General features: G+C 34.5%; 1 protein-coding gene across 1 annotated transcript in view; it reads left to right on the top strand.

Moving 5' to 3' along the window:
- Window positions 1-17,716, top strand: part of PKHD1L1 (PKHD1 like 1) — a 143,872-nt gene that overhangs the window by 10,398 nt on the left and 115,758 nt on the right. Inside the window, 10 exon segments of the mRNA XM_036876435.2 lie at window positions 1,722-1,779; window positions 2,865-2,958; window positions 5,770-5,823; window positions 6,344-6,417; window positions 7,478-7,520; window positions 11,331-11,401; window positions 12,596-12,706; window positions 13,908-13,997; window positions 15,859-16,127; window positions 17,433-17,524. Coding sequence (XP_036732330.2) covers window positions 1,722-1,779; window positions 2,865-2,958; window positions 5,770-5,823; window positions 6,344-6,417; window positions 7,478-7,520; window positions 11,331-11,401; window positions 12,596-12,706; window positions 13,908-13,997; window positions 15,859-16,127; window positions 17,433-17,524 — 956 coding nt within the window.

Below are 17,716 nucleotides of genomic sequence, written 5' to 3'. Positions count from 1 at the left end.
ATGCTGAGGAAAATAATAATGACCTTCTGCCCTCAAGAAGCTTCTATGGCAAAATACATTGCCAAATATGATTCCTAAATATTTTGCTCCCTTCTCTCTCACTAAATGTGGTGCCATGTTTTGTTTCTGGTAAGCAATACCTAAATTGTCCCAAAGCAACCTAAGTTCAGAGAATCTCAAACTGGATTTCTCTCTATGCCTCCTTACGCCTTCTTTTTGTCTGGTATTTCTCCCCATCTCAAGCTAGACTCCTGTTGTCATAGTTAGTTTCTTCTTGCCAACATCTTAAGCCCCATAGCCATTTAGAAACCAAATCATGATGATCTTTTTCTCTAAATTAGCTCTTAAGTTCACCTTCTCCTTATCTTCTTTCCTGCATGGCCTTTGTTTTGATTCTAGGCTTGTCATTTTTTACCTGTTTTCACTGTAACCTCTTAACAGATCTCTCTACCCTTCCTCATGCATTCTCAGATGCACCATTCAAAAGACAAATATTGTTATGTCTTTCCCCTGCTCACTATTCCTCCTTCACCATTACCTGAAGGTTTCCTTTATTATACCACAGTCTGGAACCAGTTCTGTTTCCAACAGTGGCTTCTAATATTCTCCCTGACCAAGGTCCCATACATCTTACTCAGCTCTGCCTCGTGGGTCCTGTTCTTTGCTCAGGACTCTTAAAATTCCCCCAAGCAGAGCTAAGTGATGTCCTCCACTGGGCTTCTCATTTGTACTGTGGCTTTTTTTTTGGTACAAGTTTTACATTTGTACAGGTGCACAGTTGTAATTGGACATAATGAAAAACTGAACTGGTTCTACAAGGTTAATTAAAAACAAACAGCAGCTCCTTGACTACTCACCCCACCTCATTCTCATTGTCTAGAGAATTTCAGTAACTTTAGCTATTCATTGTGATATTTCTAAATAAGAAGCCTATTTTTTTCAATGTATATAGAAGTAATATTTCCTATTATTTATTGTGATATCTTTAAATAATAGTCTTATTTAGAAATACATTTATTGCTATTTCTGAATCTGTAAAGACTAGCTATTATCTGTTTTGTTCTTACACTGGAATGAGAATCAAGCATATACAGTCCCTCCTGTGTCAGTTAACCAGCATTACACAGCACAACTCCCAAACAGTGGCTTCAAGCAGCCCCGATTTAAACTGCTTATGAATCCATCACACTGCTGGCCTCCCGGGGGTCCTGCGTTCCCACAGTTCCCATTTGGCATCACAATTCTTAAGAATTATACCTGTTTTGCTCTAGGAAATTATCACGAGGTTAGTTAGTAAAGCTTACTTTAATGGACTTTTTCCAAATTTTGCTTCTGCTTGTGAAATATGCTTTGTTATTTTCTCCTTCATGGGCTTGACTGAAAGAAGGCTTTCTGGAATTCTATTCTACCAAATTCCTAAACATTTTTACCAGAGAGCATTATTACTGTGGTTTGATTTACACTGTTAACAAAAGGATGATTGAATTTTAAAATTCTCAGCTAGAAATATTTTGAAATGAAAGAAGCTTTTTTTTAAGAGATAAGGAAAAAATCTTGAATATCAGAATAATTTTCTTAAGTTTATTACACATAAAAAGGAATCTTTTGACAGTCATATTATGGATATTATTTAAATATAAATAATGTAATAAGCAGAGATATACATAAAACTGGGAACCAAATAGAGATAAGACTGCTTTTCAACAGTATTACTTTTACAGGCAAAAAGTTTCAGAACCCCGACAATAAGAAGCATAACACCTTTATCCGGAACTCCAGGTCTGTTATAGAACACCTCAATTAACTTTTTGGCTTGTAATAATTAATTAATTTGCTTTTTAGGATAAAAAATTATTGTATCTGAACATTTATATAGATCATATTTCTTATTATAAATTAAGAAAAGGTTTTCAATGGCTACATCTGAATCTACTATAATGTATTTAAACTTTCCCCCTATTGGACATTTAGCTGGCTTCCAGTGTTCATTATTGTAACTGTAATTATACCAGAACATAATCCCAACAGGAATATGTGAGAATGCTCTTTTCTGTAACTTTGACCATCCCAGGAACTAATTATTTTCAATTATTTATATGAAAAATACGGTAGTAGTTTTTCTAATTTTTTCAATTTTTTGAATTATGCAATTAAATTTGTACTATTGACTATTTGTATTTCTTCTTTACAAATTATTCATCTCCTTAGTTTATATGAAGTCTAGTCTGTTTCAACATTAATTTATAAGAATTCTTTATATTTCAATGATATTAACCATACATGTCATAAATGTGGAAAGTATTTTTTAATTTATCATTTGTTTTGAAAATTCATTAATTTTTTTTCTGTCATTCAGATACTTTAAATTTTCTTAGTCAAATCTATAGATCTTAGCCTTTGCTATTCTTCCTTCATTTTAATGCTGTGGGAGACCCTGCCACATTGATTATATAAATATTATATATGTTTTCACTTATTTTTCAAGAGCTTTTACTTTTTTATTTTCTCTATTTAATTTTTATTTCAACAGGATCTGTTCTGTTTTTTGGTATAAAGCAGGGATCTTGTTTATTTTTTCAAATACATGACCCATGACCCAAAAATATTTATTGAATATTTCATCCTGTCTTCCATGATAAACCTCTTTAAACTATAAATACTGATTACAGATACCTCTTTAATACACAAATATTCACTGATGTTTTATTGTATTTTCTAGAACTTTCAGAACAATGCTAAACTGCAGTGGTGAACATGAGATCTAAGTGTCTGGATGCTGGTTTTATTGGGGAAACCTTTAAAGTTTTGGTATTAAGCGTTTAGGTATATGGGTAAATGATCTTACGCAAACTTTTTGTTTGTAGGTACCCTAATAACAATCCAAGGCAGACTCTTCACTGATGTCTATGGAAGTAATACTGCACTGAGCTCAAATGGGAAAAATGTTAGGATTTTGAGGTAAAATTTTTATGTGAAAATGTATTATTATGACTCATAGATGGGATATGATATTCCAAAATAAATAGGTCCAATGCCATTCGCTTCACAATGTGACGGGAAAAACAGGCTGTTGGATGGTTCACTGACATGCAAGCAATGGCCGATATTCCTTTCTTTTTTGGGAGTGTCATAATTCCTTCTTTTTCTTTGGTGGGTATTATTAATAGAAGGTACACAGAGGCCTTCTTGAAGGCCTTGAATTAGTCATAGAAGTTTATTACTGGATAACTTTGTTAATTGAACTGCCTCATTTTTGCATGTGTATGTGTGTGTGTGTGTGTGTGTGTGCACACCTGAAAGTCCACAGCTTAGCCAAGGTCAGCAGAAGAACTCAAGCCTCCTGACATGCAATTTGGCCCTTCTTCTACTACACTGAGGTGTGGGGAGAATGCTTAAACTCAGAGTGGTCAATAATGATGACTTATTAACGGGCTCTGGTTTGAATCCTGACTTCTCTGTTTATCAGCTACAGACCAGATGGTAACATTGGCTAGTTACCTAACAGCAAAAATAATTTTCCACATTTTAGATGGGAAACTAGCACTGACAGTAGCATTATCTTCCTATAGCATAGGTGGGATTATCCCAGTCCTGCCTGAAAAGACCGGGAGCTCTATTTCCTACAGAGGCAAGTACAGAATCTGTATCATGGCTTTCTAGGTGCTTCATGCTTATTGAATACATGTATAAAACAGACAAAGGGGTAAATTAAATAACAATTCAGATAGCAATTAGAATATTTTTTAAATACTAAAAGGTGATATATATGTACATATATACACATACATAACATACATAATTTTTTAGAACAAGGCAATTTAGTTTTACAAAGTGAAATTAAGGTGAGGTAAGTGGCATTCTATGAGGTAGAACGCTCAATAAAATCACACTTACATGCATTTGTAATACTCTGGAAATGTTCATATTGATTCCTTATATGCAATAAAAGAATTAAATAAGGAAATAAATATTTAACACTTTTTATATGGAGAGTTTAGCATAAAGTTTTTGTCAGCTTCTGTATAATTAAGTGTTATGGATGGTTTATATTCCAAATCTTACATAGGATTTTCTAAGTAATCCATTCCCATCACAATGCCAGGAAATAGAAAGTTTAACTTTCAAAGAGATTCCTTTTTTTTCACACTGTAACTGAAATTTACTTCTGTTTAATACAAAGGAATAGATAGAAATTATTTCATGAAATCACAAAATTGCAGTCAGCAGGGACCTCAGAGGTGAGACTACCCAGCCCTTATACTCTGGGAACCCTGAGATACTATATATAAAGGTAGAAAAAAATGTTCACACATCTGTCAGTGGGTGGGGTGAAGGTCTTAGGGGTGCATTTACCTTGTTTCTACCATGTTAATTGTGACACCAGGGTGCCCACGACATTTCACTGTGCCTGACAGGAAGTGATGGGCCATGTCCTGGGCAGGAAGTCAGGAGACCAGAGTGCTCAAGCTGTTTCTGCTTCTCTTAATCTTGTCACTTGAGCCAAAGCTCTGAATTCAGACCAGGTATATATTGTAGAGGATATGCAGATGGCCTAAAGGACCTGTTGCCTACTAAGGAGCTTTTGGTCTAAAAGATTAGAGGAGAAAAAATTTAAGATATATGTACTTAAGGCCAAATAAGGTAGTGTTACCATAGGTAGGTAAACGCAGACCACTGTGGGAATTACTAGGTGTGGTTAAGAACTCACACAAGAACTCAGCTCTCTGGATTTGAATTCCTGATGCACGCTTTTCTGGCTGTAACTTCCCTGCTTCAGTTTTTTTCATCTTAGAATGGAGGCATAGTAGTTTTAACCCATAGGTGGTTGTAAGGATTAAACATAGTAAGTGCCTATAAGTGTAGCTGCTCAATTTATTATTTAGGTGCAGTAAGGCAGGAGGTTAGAAGAGTGTGAATCCATAAATCTCTAAAGTGGTTGCAATAATCCGGTTGCTTTACAAACCCAATATAATGATAAAATGAAAGGGTTTTTGTGTAAAAGTACATTAAAAAGTTCAAAGTTTTCTGTAAACAGGTCATTTTTTAGAGTTTAGGTTTGTATCTGCCCTTACTTTGAGTTTGGGATTTGCTGTCACAAAAGCTGGGTGGTTATTCTGGGTACTGAGAATACCAGTCACCTGTAAGCCTCCAACAGCATCAGATTCTAGCAGCCTTAAAGCAATGGGTCAACCTGATCAGCTGGGGCAATGCGGAGGCAATGTTTCCCCGCGGCCTCACCCTGCCTCTTCTCAGCTTCTTACTCCCATTTTGGTGGCGCTGATGCTGTTAGATGTTTTCTTCATATTGATTACTTTGTGGGGCCTCTGCTGTGAACCTTTTTTAATTCCTATAATAGGAAACATATTGCATGTTACAAGAAACAAAATTATATTTTGTATTTGAATTAATTGAACAGGTGGAACAGTCCCCATTACCTCTTTCTATGTTTTCCCACTCCTATATCTATTTCTACTCCACTTACTAACTTAACAAATATATTATGGTTATCATCTTTATTGTCTGTCTCTCCCAATTAGAATATTAATCCTGCAAGGTCAGAGATCTTTGTTTTGTTTGCTGATGTGTTCCAATACTTAGAGGGACTGCATCATAATGGTTGTGCAACAGATGTTTGTTGAATGAATGAGTGATGGATAATAATAAGTGATCGAGGGAAGAAAACATAAGGTGGCAGATTGGTGAGAGAAGAGGGTTTTGATACAATTTACTAAACATAATTTGAACTTTTCCAATAAAATGTCCATACAGAGTTTATATTGGAGGAATGCCCTGTGAGCTTCTCATACCACAATCTGACAATTTGTAAGTAATTCAAATAATTTTCTTTAGAAAAATAAATAGTAGATATGAACATATCACATTTAAATAGTAATTTGTAACAATACTGCCTAGCTGAATGCTTTATAATATAGTATAAATTGTAACATTTTATATAGTAAATTACCACTCATTTATATAGTAACCTGATATCCCCTGTTGTCTCCAGTATAGTATGATATGAACTCTTTTTATATTATTAGAAAATGTCTAGAGGAATATCTTTATCAAATAATTGTTTCACCTGGTAGTATTTTAAAATCCTTAAAAGCACTATCAGTGGGGATGGCCAAATTAATTGCAAAATATTTAATTGTTAAATGAAGTTTTATTCAAATATCTTCAACAAGGCTGGGAAATATTTTCATTTCACAGAAATTTTTGTTACAGCAACAATTCCTATCCTAATATGTATTCTCAAATTCATATGAAGTTTTTAAGGGAAGCACATATTTTAAAATTTTAGTGTCAGTGTAAACTTACATTAACATGTATATTTTATTAGGTTTGGTCTAAAACTAGATCATCCAAATGGAGACATGGGGTCCATGATGTGTAAGACAACAGGAACTTACATTGGTAAATGGTGATCATCATTCTTTGTAACTCTCAGAAATGCTTGCCTCTATTTCCTTGTTTTGTATCCTCCTAGACCTCTCCTGTTCCCTCCTCACTTTTTTTTAAATTAGCATTTCCTCTTTACCTTTGCTTTTGTCAGTTTCGTGTAAACATATATGAATTACCTTTTTCCTAAATTCACATTTAAGGTAAGCTTCTTCAAATTTCTCATTTTTCTTTTTCTGTCATCCAGAAATCATTCCATTGCTAATTTAGCTGTTTTCCCTGTAGCATTCTTTTATGCTGTTTTTTCCCTTGCTCTTTGTACTCCAGACACAAATATTTTAGTTCTTTTTTTTCTGCCAGTTTTATTGAGAAATAATTGATGTATTATCACCATATTTAAGTTTAAGGCATGCAGCACGATGGTTTGATTTACATTATTGTGAAATGATTACCAAATAGGTTCAGCAAACATCTATCATAATCTCTTAGTTCTTAAATGAGCTTCACTCCCTTTTGTCTCAGCATATTTGCAAGCTTTCCATCCTGAGAATTTCAGATAAACTCTCATGTCTTCAAAGAAGCCTTCCTTGATATTACATTCTCAACATTCACTCTTCTTTTCCTTGATAGCCTATCACAATTTTTAGTTCCCTCTGTCATTGCTCTTGACTGACTGTATGTTTCACTAGACAATATGCTCTGTTAGTAGTAAACTGTGTTCTCACCCTGCATCTCTCAATCCCTAGCACAGTGTCCCACCTAATTCAATAGCTGTCGAATGAATGAAAGAAATCTGAGGATAACATGGCTAGATATATATTCTTTTATTATTCTTCATTCATTATTATATATCATCAGGTTTTTCTAGATACAATTTTGAGACATCTCATGTATATTTTAAAGTAGGTGCTTGCTTAAGATAGTTCAGTTGTCATTTGAGGAGAAATAGATAGCTGTGTAATTACAGTTTTCATTTTAAATTTATTTTCTTTGCTTTCAAATCAGCTTTATAATATATCTTATTGTTCTCCTGTGATTGAGAATTTAGGTGATTGTGTATTTTAATTAATTCCAGGTCATTACAATGTCAGCTTCATCTTAGATAGTGATTATGGAAGGTAAGCCATTTTGTAAATAATAATTTTCATAATTGATTCAACTAGGTAAATAAACTAAAGCTGTGTATTTACTTTGTGCTATAGATCTAGAGATTAAAAATTAATCACTGTCTTCCCCCAAATTAACATTTAAATGGTCTTTAACTCCCTTTCACTCATAATTTGTGCCTTAGACATGGCTCTGCACCAGTTGGGATATCTAAGCATTATCAAAAACAACAACAAAATCTTTGATTGTGATATTATAAAGTGTTATTTTCTGTCTCATAGCTCTTCAGACTTAATTGTAATTCTTTTGATAGCTAGGTAATTCAATTTTTATTTGAACTAATGTAAGGATAGATAAAACCCCACAGTTAATATTAACCTGATAAAGGTATTCTTTTAAAGTATCTAGACATATAAAGTTGTGAAGGTGGTAGCTACAGTGTTCAATTTTCCATGTTATGCCAGTTAATAACTTGCATTTATGATGTTTAATACAACTAGAACTCATTTCCTGATTTCCTCACATCCTAATTTCAGTAAGAAAGACCATCATACATTTATAGAAATATAAGAATATGTAAATCTCAACACATGTTGCAAACCTCATACTATAGGTAATAATAAAATGAACAGATAGTGGCAACATGATGCTAAGAACTTTAAACATTTTACTTAGTTTAAAACTCCTAAAGAACCTATAAAATTGATTATTGTCATCCACCCTGTATTGCCCAATTGGAAATATTAGAACTAGGAATGTTAAACAATGTGCCTTAGGATATTCAGCCAGTAGAAATCAGTGCTAGTGGGTGAATCCACAGTGTAACTGCAGGGCCTGAACATTTCACGCCAGCACTCAAACACGACTAATGAAGGTTTCAGCCACAGAACCACAGCTTATCACTAAGTAACAACTGGCTCTTCCTCCTCTGCAGGTGGAGTTGTTGGCCTCCCCTCCCCATGCACCCACCCTGTTGGCACTGCCCAGACCAGAGGGCAGAGCACAGAGGTTTCCCCACACTCTGCCTCCCCTCTTGGGGTTTTTCTATAGGTTTGGATGTGGGGGTGGCCACAGGAAGAGGACTTTAACCATAAAAAGATTGGATCCCCCCACAAAAAAATAGGCAATCCTGGGTGCTTTTGCAAATGTGTGGGGCATTTGTCGGCTGTCACAGTAACTGGAGCAGGCTAATGGCATTTTATGGGCAGGACCATGATGTGCCAAACGTAAATGAATCATTCTGCCCAAAATATCATAGCATCTCCTAATGAGAAAATAAGCCAGTCAACAGAAATCCAAATAAATCACAGTATTTAACCATCCAGTACTAATATAGACATAGTAAGTAGATCAATAATAGAGTAAGTCTGTTGATTACTTTTTTGTTTGTGAAGAGAAACTCAATGATTAGAAGTTTGAAAAGACACAGCGAAATAGATGTTATTCCTGGTTACTGCTCACAGACTACAAGAGAAGGATGATATTTGATCCCTGAATGCATGGAACTGCAACTGAGTTAGTTGGTGAGACCAAATCTATTAACACTGTATTTAGAGACCATCTAGTTCTAGACACCTAGAAGCAATAGGTTTATAAGAAAGTAATGGTTGGGCTGGACACTTTATTATAGACCTATAATAGACTGGACTCAAACCATAAAGAATATTATAATTCAAGGGCAAACCAGAGTGGGTGCTCTATAAATGGTGCTAAGATTCACCTTTGTGATTTACATGGGCAAATGACTCCCTATGACTAACTATTCTTTGCAAGAACATGATCTGCATATATGTAACGTGATAAGACATGGCAATAGGAATGTTATTGAAAATATTAGAAAACCATTTCAGAAGCAGTATTATTGAGTTTTAAATGATTTCTTGAACTATATATAGTTGTTTTATGCTCTCAATGTCATTCTTCCTCAGGTAAGAAAGATAAATATTCTTAGTTCTGAGTCTTTATGAAAGGTGTTAATTGCCAAATTCATCATATACTCTCAGAGGAATAATTATCCCGAAATAGGAAGTTTGAAAAATCAAGCTTGAATGTGATAAGTAGGCATTAATCAATATGCTGCATTAACATGCGCCAAAATGTTCAATTTTTAAAACTTAGTAAATTTGCACATAATATAGGCAAAAATACTGCTTAAAATTGTTGGTTCTGTGATCTTGACTTTAATTCTCGTCTTCCTTTTTTAAGCTAATGGTTTTCTTTCTGTATTAATGTCTCAGAATTGTGGAAATTGCATTTTGTATAAAACAGTCTTGGGAATTTAAGATAACTTTAAAAATGACATTTTTTTCTGTAGAAGCCCAGTTCTAAGATTAAATGACATTTAAAAAATGTTAAATCATTCTGTAAATTAAAAAATCCCTTTTGCAAATTTCAGGAGTATTCCTGAAAGTCGCGTGAATCAAAGACCATTGTGTTACACATTTGTATATCTTTTAATAGCTAACCTTCTCTCCTCTGTTACCCCAAGTTCAAACAACAGCTGTTCGAAACTGATAAGGTTCAGATGAGGCTGGCTTAATTGAGAAATGCCTAGTCATTATCAATGAATTAGTGAAAATCACCTCAGTGTCATACCAAATAAATTACATTCAAAATTTATTTCAGGAGGCAATTTCCCCACTAACTTAGGAAGCAGAGATAATTTTTCAGTTGCAGGATCTGACTACAGACACTATTGTTGGAATTGGCATCAATTTCAGATCTTTGAGAAATCAATTGAAAGCTTTGTAGCATAGAATCCAGAATGAACTTTCTAAATGACTAATTTAGCATAAAATATTTCTGGGGACTCTTTAGTCTTGCAAATGCACATTATAATGCTTGGGTTAGATTTATAGGAGTTTCACTGTTGGTCTCATCCACAAGATTTGCATTAATCTTTTAGACTCTAGTTCAGTTGTGTTCCAATTATGATGAATGGGTTTTGAGTCTTAAATGAATTTCTTAACTTTTCTAATCATAAATTTCATTGAGGTAATTAAGAGAATAGCATTTAATTTCTAGGGTCAGGTTCTATCTCTTCCTAATTCTTCAGGCCATGAAAATGCAAGTATATATCTAGCAAAAAATATGAATAAACTCAGTGTTTATTAAGGCTGACATAATCCGGTGGATTATTTGTTGGCTTGCTCTCATCCTACTGTACTCTCCTTCAAATTGGTGGTAGGAAAGGAGAACTGTATACTATACAGTTAGGAGCTAAGGCTTTGGACTCATATTGCCTGGCTTCAAATTCTGTTTCTACCACTTACTCTCTTTGTGATCTTGAGTAGGATAAATAAATTCTCTGAGTTGTACCTACCTTATGGGGTTGCTAGAAGGATTAAATGGCTTAATAAGGTGAAAGCTTAAAAAAGTCTTAGGTTAGAAGTTTAAAAATCTCAGCATGATGTCTGATATGTGCTCAATAATATTAATTATTCTGATACTAGGTGGGTTTTAAAAGAGAAGAGAGCAGGATGGTCAACAAAAGAGCCCAGTGTTTATGAAGGGTAGTTCTTCTGTCTGTTTTGTAATGTTATTATAAATTATTTATTGAGTTATAATTTGCATACAGTAAAATGCACATAATTTAAATGTGCAGCTCAGTAAGTTCTCATCATTGTATGTTTGAGTATTTGTATACTTCTATATTTGTGTAATTAGTAGCTAAATCAAGATATAGAATGTTTCTATCTTCCTAAAAAGTTTAGTGTAGCTCCTTTGAAAATTATAGCATGACATATATATCACTAAAGTAAAAAAATATTTTTCCAAATACAGCTCATTTTTAAGGTAAGAATTTTTACTTTTTTAAACAGGAGTTTCCCACAAAAAATGGCATATTTTGTTTCTTCTCTGAATAAAATTTCGATGTTTCAAACATATGCAGGTATGTGACCTTTTTCTCCATGTGTGTGTTTGTATGTGAAAGAGAGAGACAGAAATAGAGAGAGAAAAATGTATACAATTCATTTCCTCAAATCAAAGATAGTAATGACTTATATGTACTGTATTATTTTACATGCTGATAAAGGAAAAAAAGCCTAAGATGGGGAGTCTAATAGGAAGTCCTGATATTATGCTAAGACCCTGAAAACTACATTCCTAGTAAAGGCTGATTAAGAAATAAACCCATCACTCTAAAAGAGACAGAAGGGAAATGCGCATCTCAACTTTGGGTGTCGGTTGAGGGAAGAAAACATATCTCTTCTGTCAATTTAAATTACAAGCAAGTACTCTCAGATTTATGCTCTTAGTGTGGCCAAGAAGAATCCTCAAGCAGATTATAATTTACTTTAATTTACAGAGCTCTCAAGTTAGTAATATCCCTAGAAGAGTGTCAGAAGCAAAAACAAGTCCTCCTGGAAGAATATATTTCAGTCCAGGTCAGGAGTGACAGAATGGCACGTTCAGATTTCAAAGATGTTCCAGTGTGAAAAAAATATCTTAGGATCAATCAAATATGATGTATCTTGGCTTTTTCTAGAAACTTATTTAATGTGAAACTCATATATAAAAAGACATAGAACTTTGATAGATTCAACTAATAAGAATACATTTTAATAGAATCTACCATATATCATGCACTGGGATATTTTACCAGTATACCTAAAACTTTTATGTATAAAGTCACATGAATTCTGATCATAGTTTAATGTATTACTATATGAGAAAAATATAAATATAAGATCCTGACTCATAAATATAAAAAGATCTCATTCTTCAAGAGTGAAGGGGAGAAGAGGCTGTTTTCCTGCCTTCCTGTGTTTTCTTTGGGAAGCAAACATCTACGCTTAGCCCAGGTTTTCCTCACTCCTTGGAGCCTCTCATTACCAGTGTCTTTTTAGTACCAGTCACCACCAAACCTGGACCCAAGAGATGTAGGGCTCTATGAAAGCCATTTTATTGTCCTCTTTGCAGGAGGGCATCAGAGACAGAATAATGAAACACCTAATTCATTCATTTGCTGATTCAGTACCCACAGTATACTGTGTACTGTGCCTAGATAATTTGGAAATCAAGCATTTGAGTTTATGTGTACTATTCATAACATTTTATTTAATGTTCCCCCTTCTATCCCTAGAGGTCACCATGATTTCACCTTCAGAAGGAAGCACTCAGGGAGGCACCATGCTAACAATAAGTGGACGGTTCTTTGATCAGACAGATTTCCCAGTCAGAGTTCTAGTTGGAGGTAGTTTTCCTGATTTTTTAATATATTGCTTTATGAAAACATATCTTGCCTTTTCTTTAATAGTTTGTAAGAAGAATGGTAGTCTTTTCTCGATTACTGCCTTAAATTGAAAGCTGGGTATTTTCACCTAGGCATTTGGTCGTGGGGTTTGATGCTCTTCCTGCTGTGACTTCCCAGCGAGGGCCACTCCTCGCAGCCTTCTGTGATCACGACTCTGGCACTGTGGTTGGGAGCCAAGGGCCACTGTGTGAAAGCATCGCGGCTGCTGCCCACAAATTCCTCACCACATTAAGAAACACATGTACCCTCTGTTTCCTAAACTCTTAAATACACTTTTTTGAACTGTTGTGACTTTTCAGTGGGTTGGCTAATTATGGAGAAATTTAAACTATTTGTGGATACTCTCCTCATTCCCTTCTCAGATGCTGTGTCTTTTTTGAATATCAGTAATTACTGATGATATTGGCCTTGGAAAGAGCATTAATTAGTGTGTTAACATGTTTTCAAATGTACATAGGGCTTGGTCCTATGGTTATACATCAATTTTATGTGCCTGGTCTACATCTGTTCAAAGATAGGGAGCTATACAGGAAAAAAGGGAGGTTGGGATGAATATAATAATGGGGATCTTCCCTCAAGTCTAACTGTGCTGATGTATAGGTACAATCATTCTCATTTAGACTCCTGTTTGTTTTGGTTTCAGTCTGCCTCTGAAGCCATTTAGAAATTACTACCCCTTTTGTTTTTGTTTAAAGAACTTGGACTAAAGCACCATTTTTTTAAACTTAAGAGGACTGGGATTATCTGCTTTTGCAAATTCTGAACATCATAGATTTATTCAGCAACTTTTCTCTCTCCAAGAAATAAAATTATAAGGCTTCACTTTGGGCATTTCCCAGAGTGAAAAGCTTTCACAGTAACATTGTTTTATCAAAGTTTTAATTTTCTTTCTCAGAAATTGTGAAATTTCTAACTCAAACTTGTGGTCTTTTGTCAAGAAAATGTTGTGTTGTGGAAATACAGCCATTTGGGTAATAAGCTTTAATGATGAACATATAAAGGAAACAAAGGACACCCCACCACCAACTTTGCCTCTTCCTTGTGCAAGTTTATTTTCATTGAAAAACTACTTGAAAATAGGCCAGTGTGGTTTGCATTCTGTGGCTCTGTAGTGACAGCTCTGCACTTCGCTTCTCTATAGGTCAAGGCTGTGATATTTTGAATGTCACAGAAAACAGCATTTGTTGCAAGACACCCCCTAAACCTGATATTCTCAGAACTGTATATCCAGGTAAGTTACCAGAAAAGAGAATGTACATGCCCACATTTACATAAGAAGAATATCATTTACATATATCATTAGCATTTCAGTCCATTTGGGCTGCTACAACAAAATACCATGGACTGGGCAGCTTCTAAACAGCAAACATTTGTATTCAACAGTTCTGGAGGCTGGGAACTCCAACATCATTGTACCAGCAAATTGGGTGTCTGGTGAGGACCTGCTTTCTCAAAGTGAGCACCTCCTCGGGGCTAGGGAGTTCCATGGGGGCTCCTATACAAGGTCACTAATCCCATTCATCGGGGCTCCACTCTCATGACCTAAGTATCCCTCACAGGCCCCACCTCCTAATACCACCATATTGGGCATTAGGTTTCAACATAGGAGTTTTGGGGGGACACACAAACATTCAGCCCATAACAGTTAATAACAAAAAAAATTATTTGAACGTTTTAGAATTGTAGTGAGAATTATAATAAATTTCTCCCTAGTTTTTCTCTTTACACTTTCTGGATTATTCAAATAGCATCATCAAAGCTGTAGCAGTGGCAGTGAACCCAGCCTCAATTCCTCAGACCCCCTACCAAAAACACATTTCTATTGACAGTACTATGATGGCTTTATTTCAGATTAAATGATGAGTACTGAATGTTGGTGCAGACTATTTGGAAATTTTTTTAAATGTCTTCTCCTGGTTAAAAAAATATATGGCAGAGGCTAAATCCTTACTTGTCTGGAATGGTTGAAGAGGGATAATAGTAGCTGAGAGAAATGGAACTCAAAGAATTCTTTCCAGACTCTCACGTGTGGCCCAGTGCAAGTTCAGCTTATATGGGCATTGATGCCACCGAAATGCTGGGCATGTTTCAGAGGAGGGTGTATCTCAAATCTTGTGTGGAGTGAAATCGGTTCATGATTGTATCAGTACTTGATATTTGAAACCAAACAAATTCTGTTAATCAGTCTCTTAAATTTCCTTGTTTAGGAAAAAAAATGAACAGTTTAAGAAGAGAATTTTGGCATTTATAATTGATAACTTTAAAGACAGCTGTAGGTTTCAGAGAATGCTGCTGCTGTGAAAGATTGACGTTCTCAAGCTTTTCTCTAACCAAACAGCTGGAGAGGAGGAGCCGCTGTTGCCTAGTTCCAGACACTCCAGACAAGCCCGAGGCTACCGGAGGGAGGCATGAGCCTGATTGCTGTATTTAAAAGAAGAAAAAAGGAAAAGTGAGACAGGTCTCAGGATTAGGACAAACTTTAATCACAGGTTTACACTGGCAAGAGTAGGTTCAAGTTAATGAGAGTATTCTCTCTCTGATTCTGTCCAAGAAGGACATGAAGTCCTAGAGCAGAAATAATATTAAAAAGAAGAAAAATAAATACTGCTAAAATTCTTAGAGCCAACAATACCTGTTCTTCGATTAGTTGTAAGCCATTAATTAACTTGTTAGAATAATCAAGGCAAAGGTTTTGTAATCAAATGGTCTGATTCTTGAAGTTTGAGACTTAACTATATACAGCAACATCAGTCATACCATACATAGTAATTATTGTATTATGGTCATCTTAAGTAAAGCACTTGCTAATATCTCATTCCTGTAGCAGCCAGGCAGAAAGTAATATTACTCCCATATTACATAGTAGAATCTGAGAGGCAGATATGTGAAATAATAATAAATAAATTATAGACTATCTTAATTACACTCCATCCTCAGGGTACAGGTACATGTAGGGGTATTATTTTGTTCATACACACTCTCCAAAAATGTGAAAGGCAACAAACATCTATAACTATGACCCAAGTAGAAGGCCACTGATACACCGCATCAAAGTTCTGATGAAAGGATTAAAAAATTTTTTTTATATTCAGGTGGGAGAGGCCTAAAGCTCGAGGTATGGAATAATAGCCGGCCAGTACATCTTGAAGAGATACTTGAATACAATGAAAAAACACCAGGGTACATGGGTGCCAGTTGGGTAGATTCAGCTTCCTACATTTGGCCCATGGAGCAAGACACATTTGCTGCACGGTTCAGTGGATTTTTGGTGGCTCCAGATTCTGATGTTTATAGATTTTACATCAAAGGTGATGACCGTTACGCTGTTTATTTCAGCCAGACTGGCCTTCCAGAAGATAAGGTAGGTAAGCCACAGAATATTATTTCATCTTTTAGAAACAAGATGATAACCCTTATATGTATCTCCTTTATTCTAAACCAAAACCAACTAATATATTAAAGACCTTATTAAATACATTTCCATGAGGTTGAGTTCTTGGCTATTTTAACACATGTGATGTAAACTATAAAGTCATCATAGAAAACCACAGCCTAAGAAAATGGTTTCCCATATCTAAATTTTTGTTAGCAAGGAAAAAACTTAGATACTGTATTTCCTTTAAAATTGAAGATTATTTTTATTGTGAAAGAATTATAACCGCACATAGGATACTTAAAAAAGACAAAGTATTTCACTGTTCTACTAGATCTATTTCACTATTACTTGGATATGAGATTAAAGTCTATCACTTCCTTATATTTCTATGCCATTGTTTTATATAATAGAATCATACACCCAACTTCATCATTTTTGTCACATATAACTATTTCCACACTTTATTAAATAATTTCTAGAACACCATTTTTAATGACTGAATAGTGTGTTACTACATGGGTTTACTAAACTTAGAAAACTTTCTCCATACCAACACATTTCTGACTTTTTAATGACCACAAATAATACTCTTTTTTGCATTTGTGTTCATTAAATCATTTTGTATTTTGTATTATTTCTTTAGGACAGTTTCACAAATATGAAACTAATAGAACAAATCAAAAACATTGTATGATTCACTATATACATATATATGGCAAGATTGCTTCCAAACTGGATGAGCACACTTAAATTGCTGCTTATAATATGAAGTCCCATTTTACCATAGCTTTTAAGCATGTTTCTTCCAAAGATAGTATAATCTTTCCTAATGGAAAGCCCAAAGTCTCTTCATCCTAGTATGCAGACTCATTTAGTGATCTTTGGCATCTTTGCGACCTACTTTTAAAGATTGTGTTTGTATCAGATCTCTAAAACTTTTCTGCAAAAAAAAATATTTTATTTAATGAGAACAGTCTTCCTCCTGGAATGTATCTATTTTCTGTTGCAGGTCTAATAATGGAAAAGCTATGTTCTGCATGTATTCATGGTATAGTGATGTTGATATTAGTTAAAGGTGGAAGGGATGAAATGAGCTTTCATCATTTTTTAAAATTGTATTTCTTCATGGATAACAGATCTTAGAAGAAAAATATGAAGTAGTTTCACATTTTTCTATTCATGAAAGTTCCAAGACTGACAGAAATAATAAATTGTAAATAAATAAGTACTGATAAGTTTTACTAGTCATTTCTCTGTTTTTTCTCTTTCTGTCTTTCTTTTTGGGATAAGGTGAGGATTGCATATCATTCTTCCACTGCCAACAGTTATTTTTCCAGTCCAACACAAAGATCAGATGAGATTCATCTTCAGAAAGGAAAAGAGTAAGGATTTTTTTCTTTTCTTTAGTTATTGTGTTATTTAAAAACTATAAATTTATATCTAAAGGTATTTTCAATTAGTTTTATTGGTAGAAGTGATATTAGTTTATCGGCTTAATTTATAATTGGTTATTTTCTATAACTGTGTTAACTTTAGTTTCAGTATTTTCAACAATACTGTCATTCAGCTATCCA

Source organism: Manis pentadactyla, chromosome 3 (assembly GCF_030020395.1).
Source record: "Manis pentadactyla isolate mManPen7 chromosome 3, mManPen7.hap1, whole genome shotgun sequence".
NCBI lineage: Eukaryota > Metazoa > Chordata > Mammalia > Pholidota > Manidae > Manis > Manis pentadactyla.
Note: the sequence above shows the minus strand (reverse complement) of the source record. Positions and strands in the feature narration are given on the sequence as shown.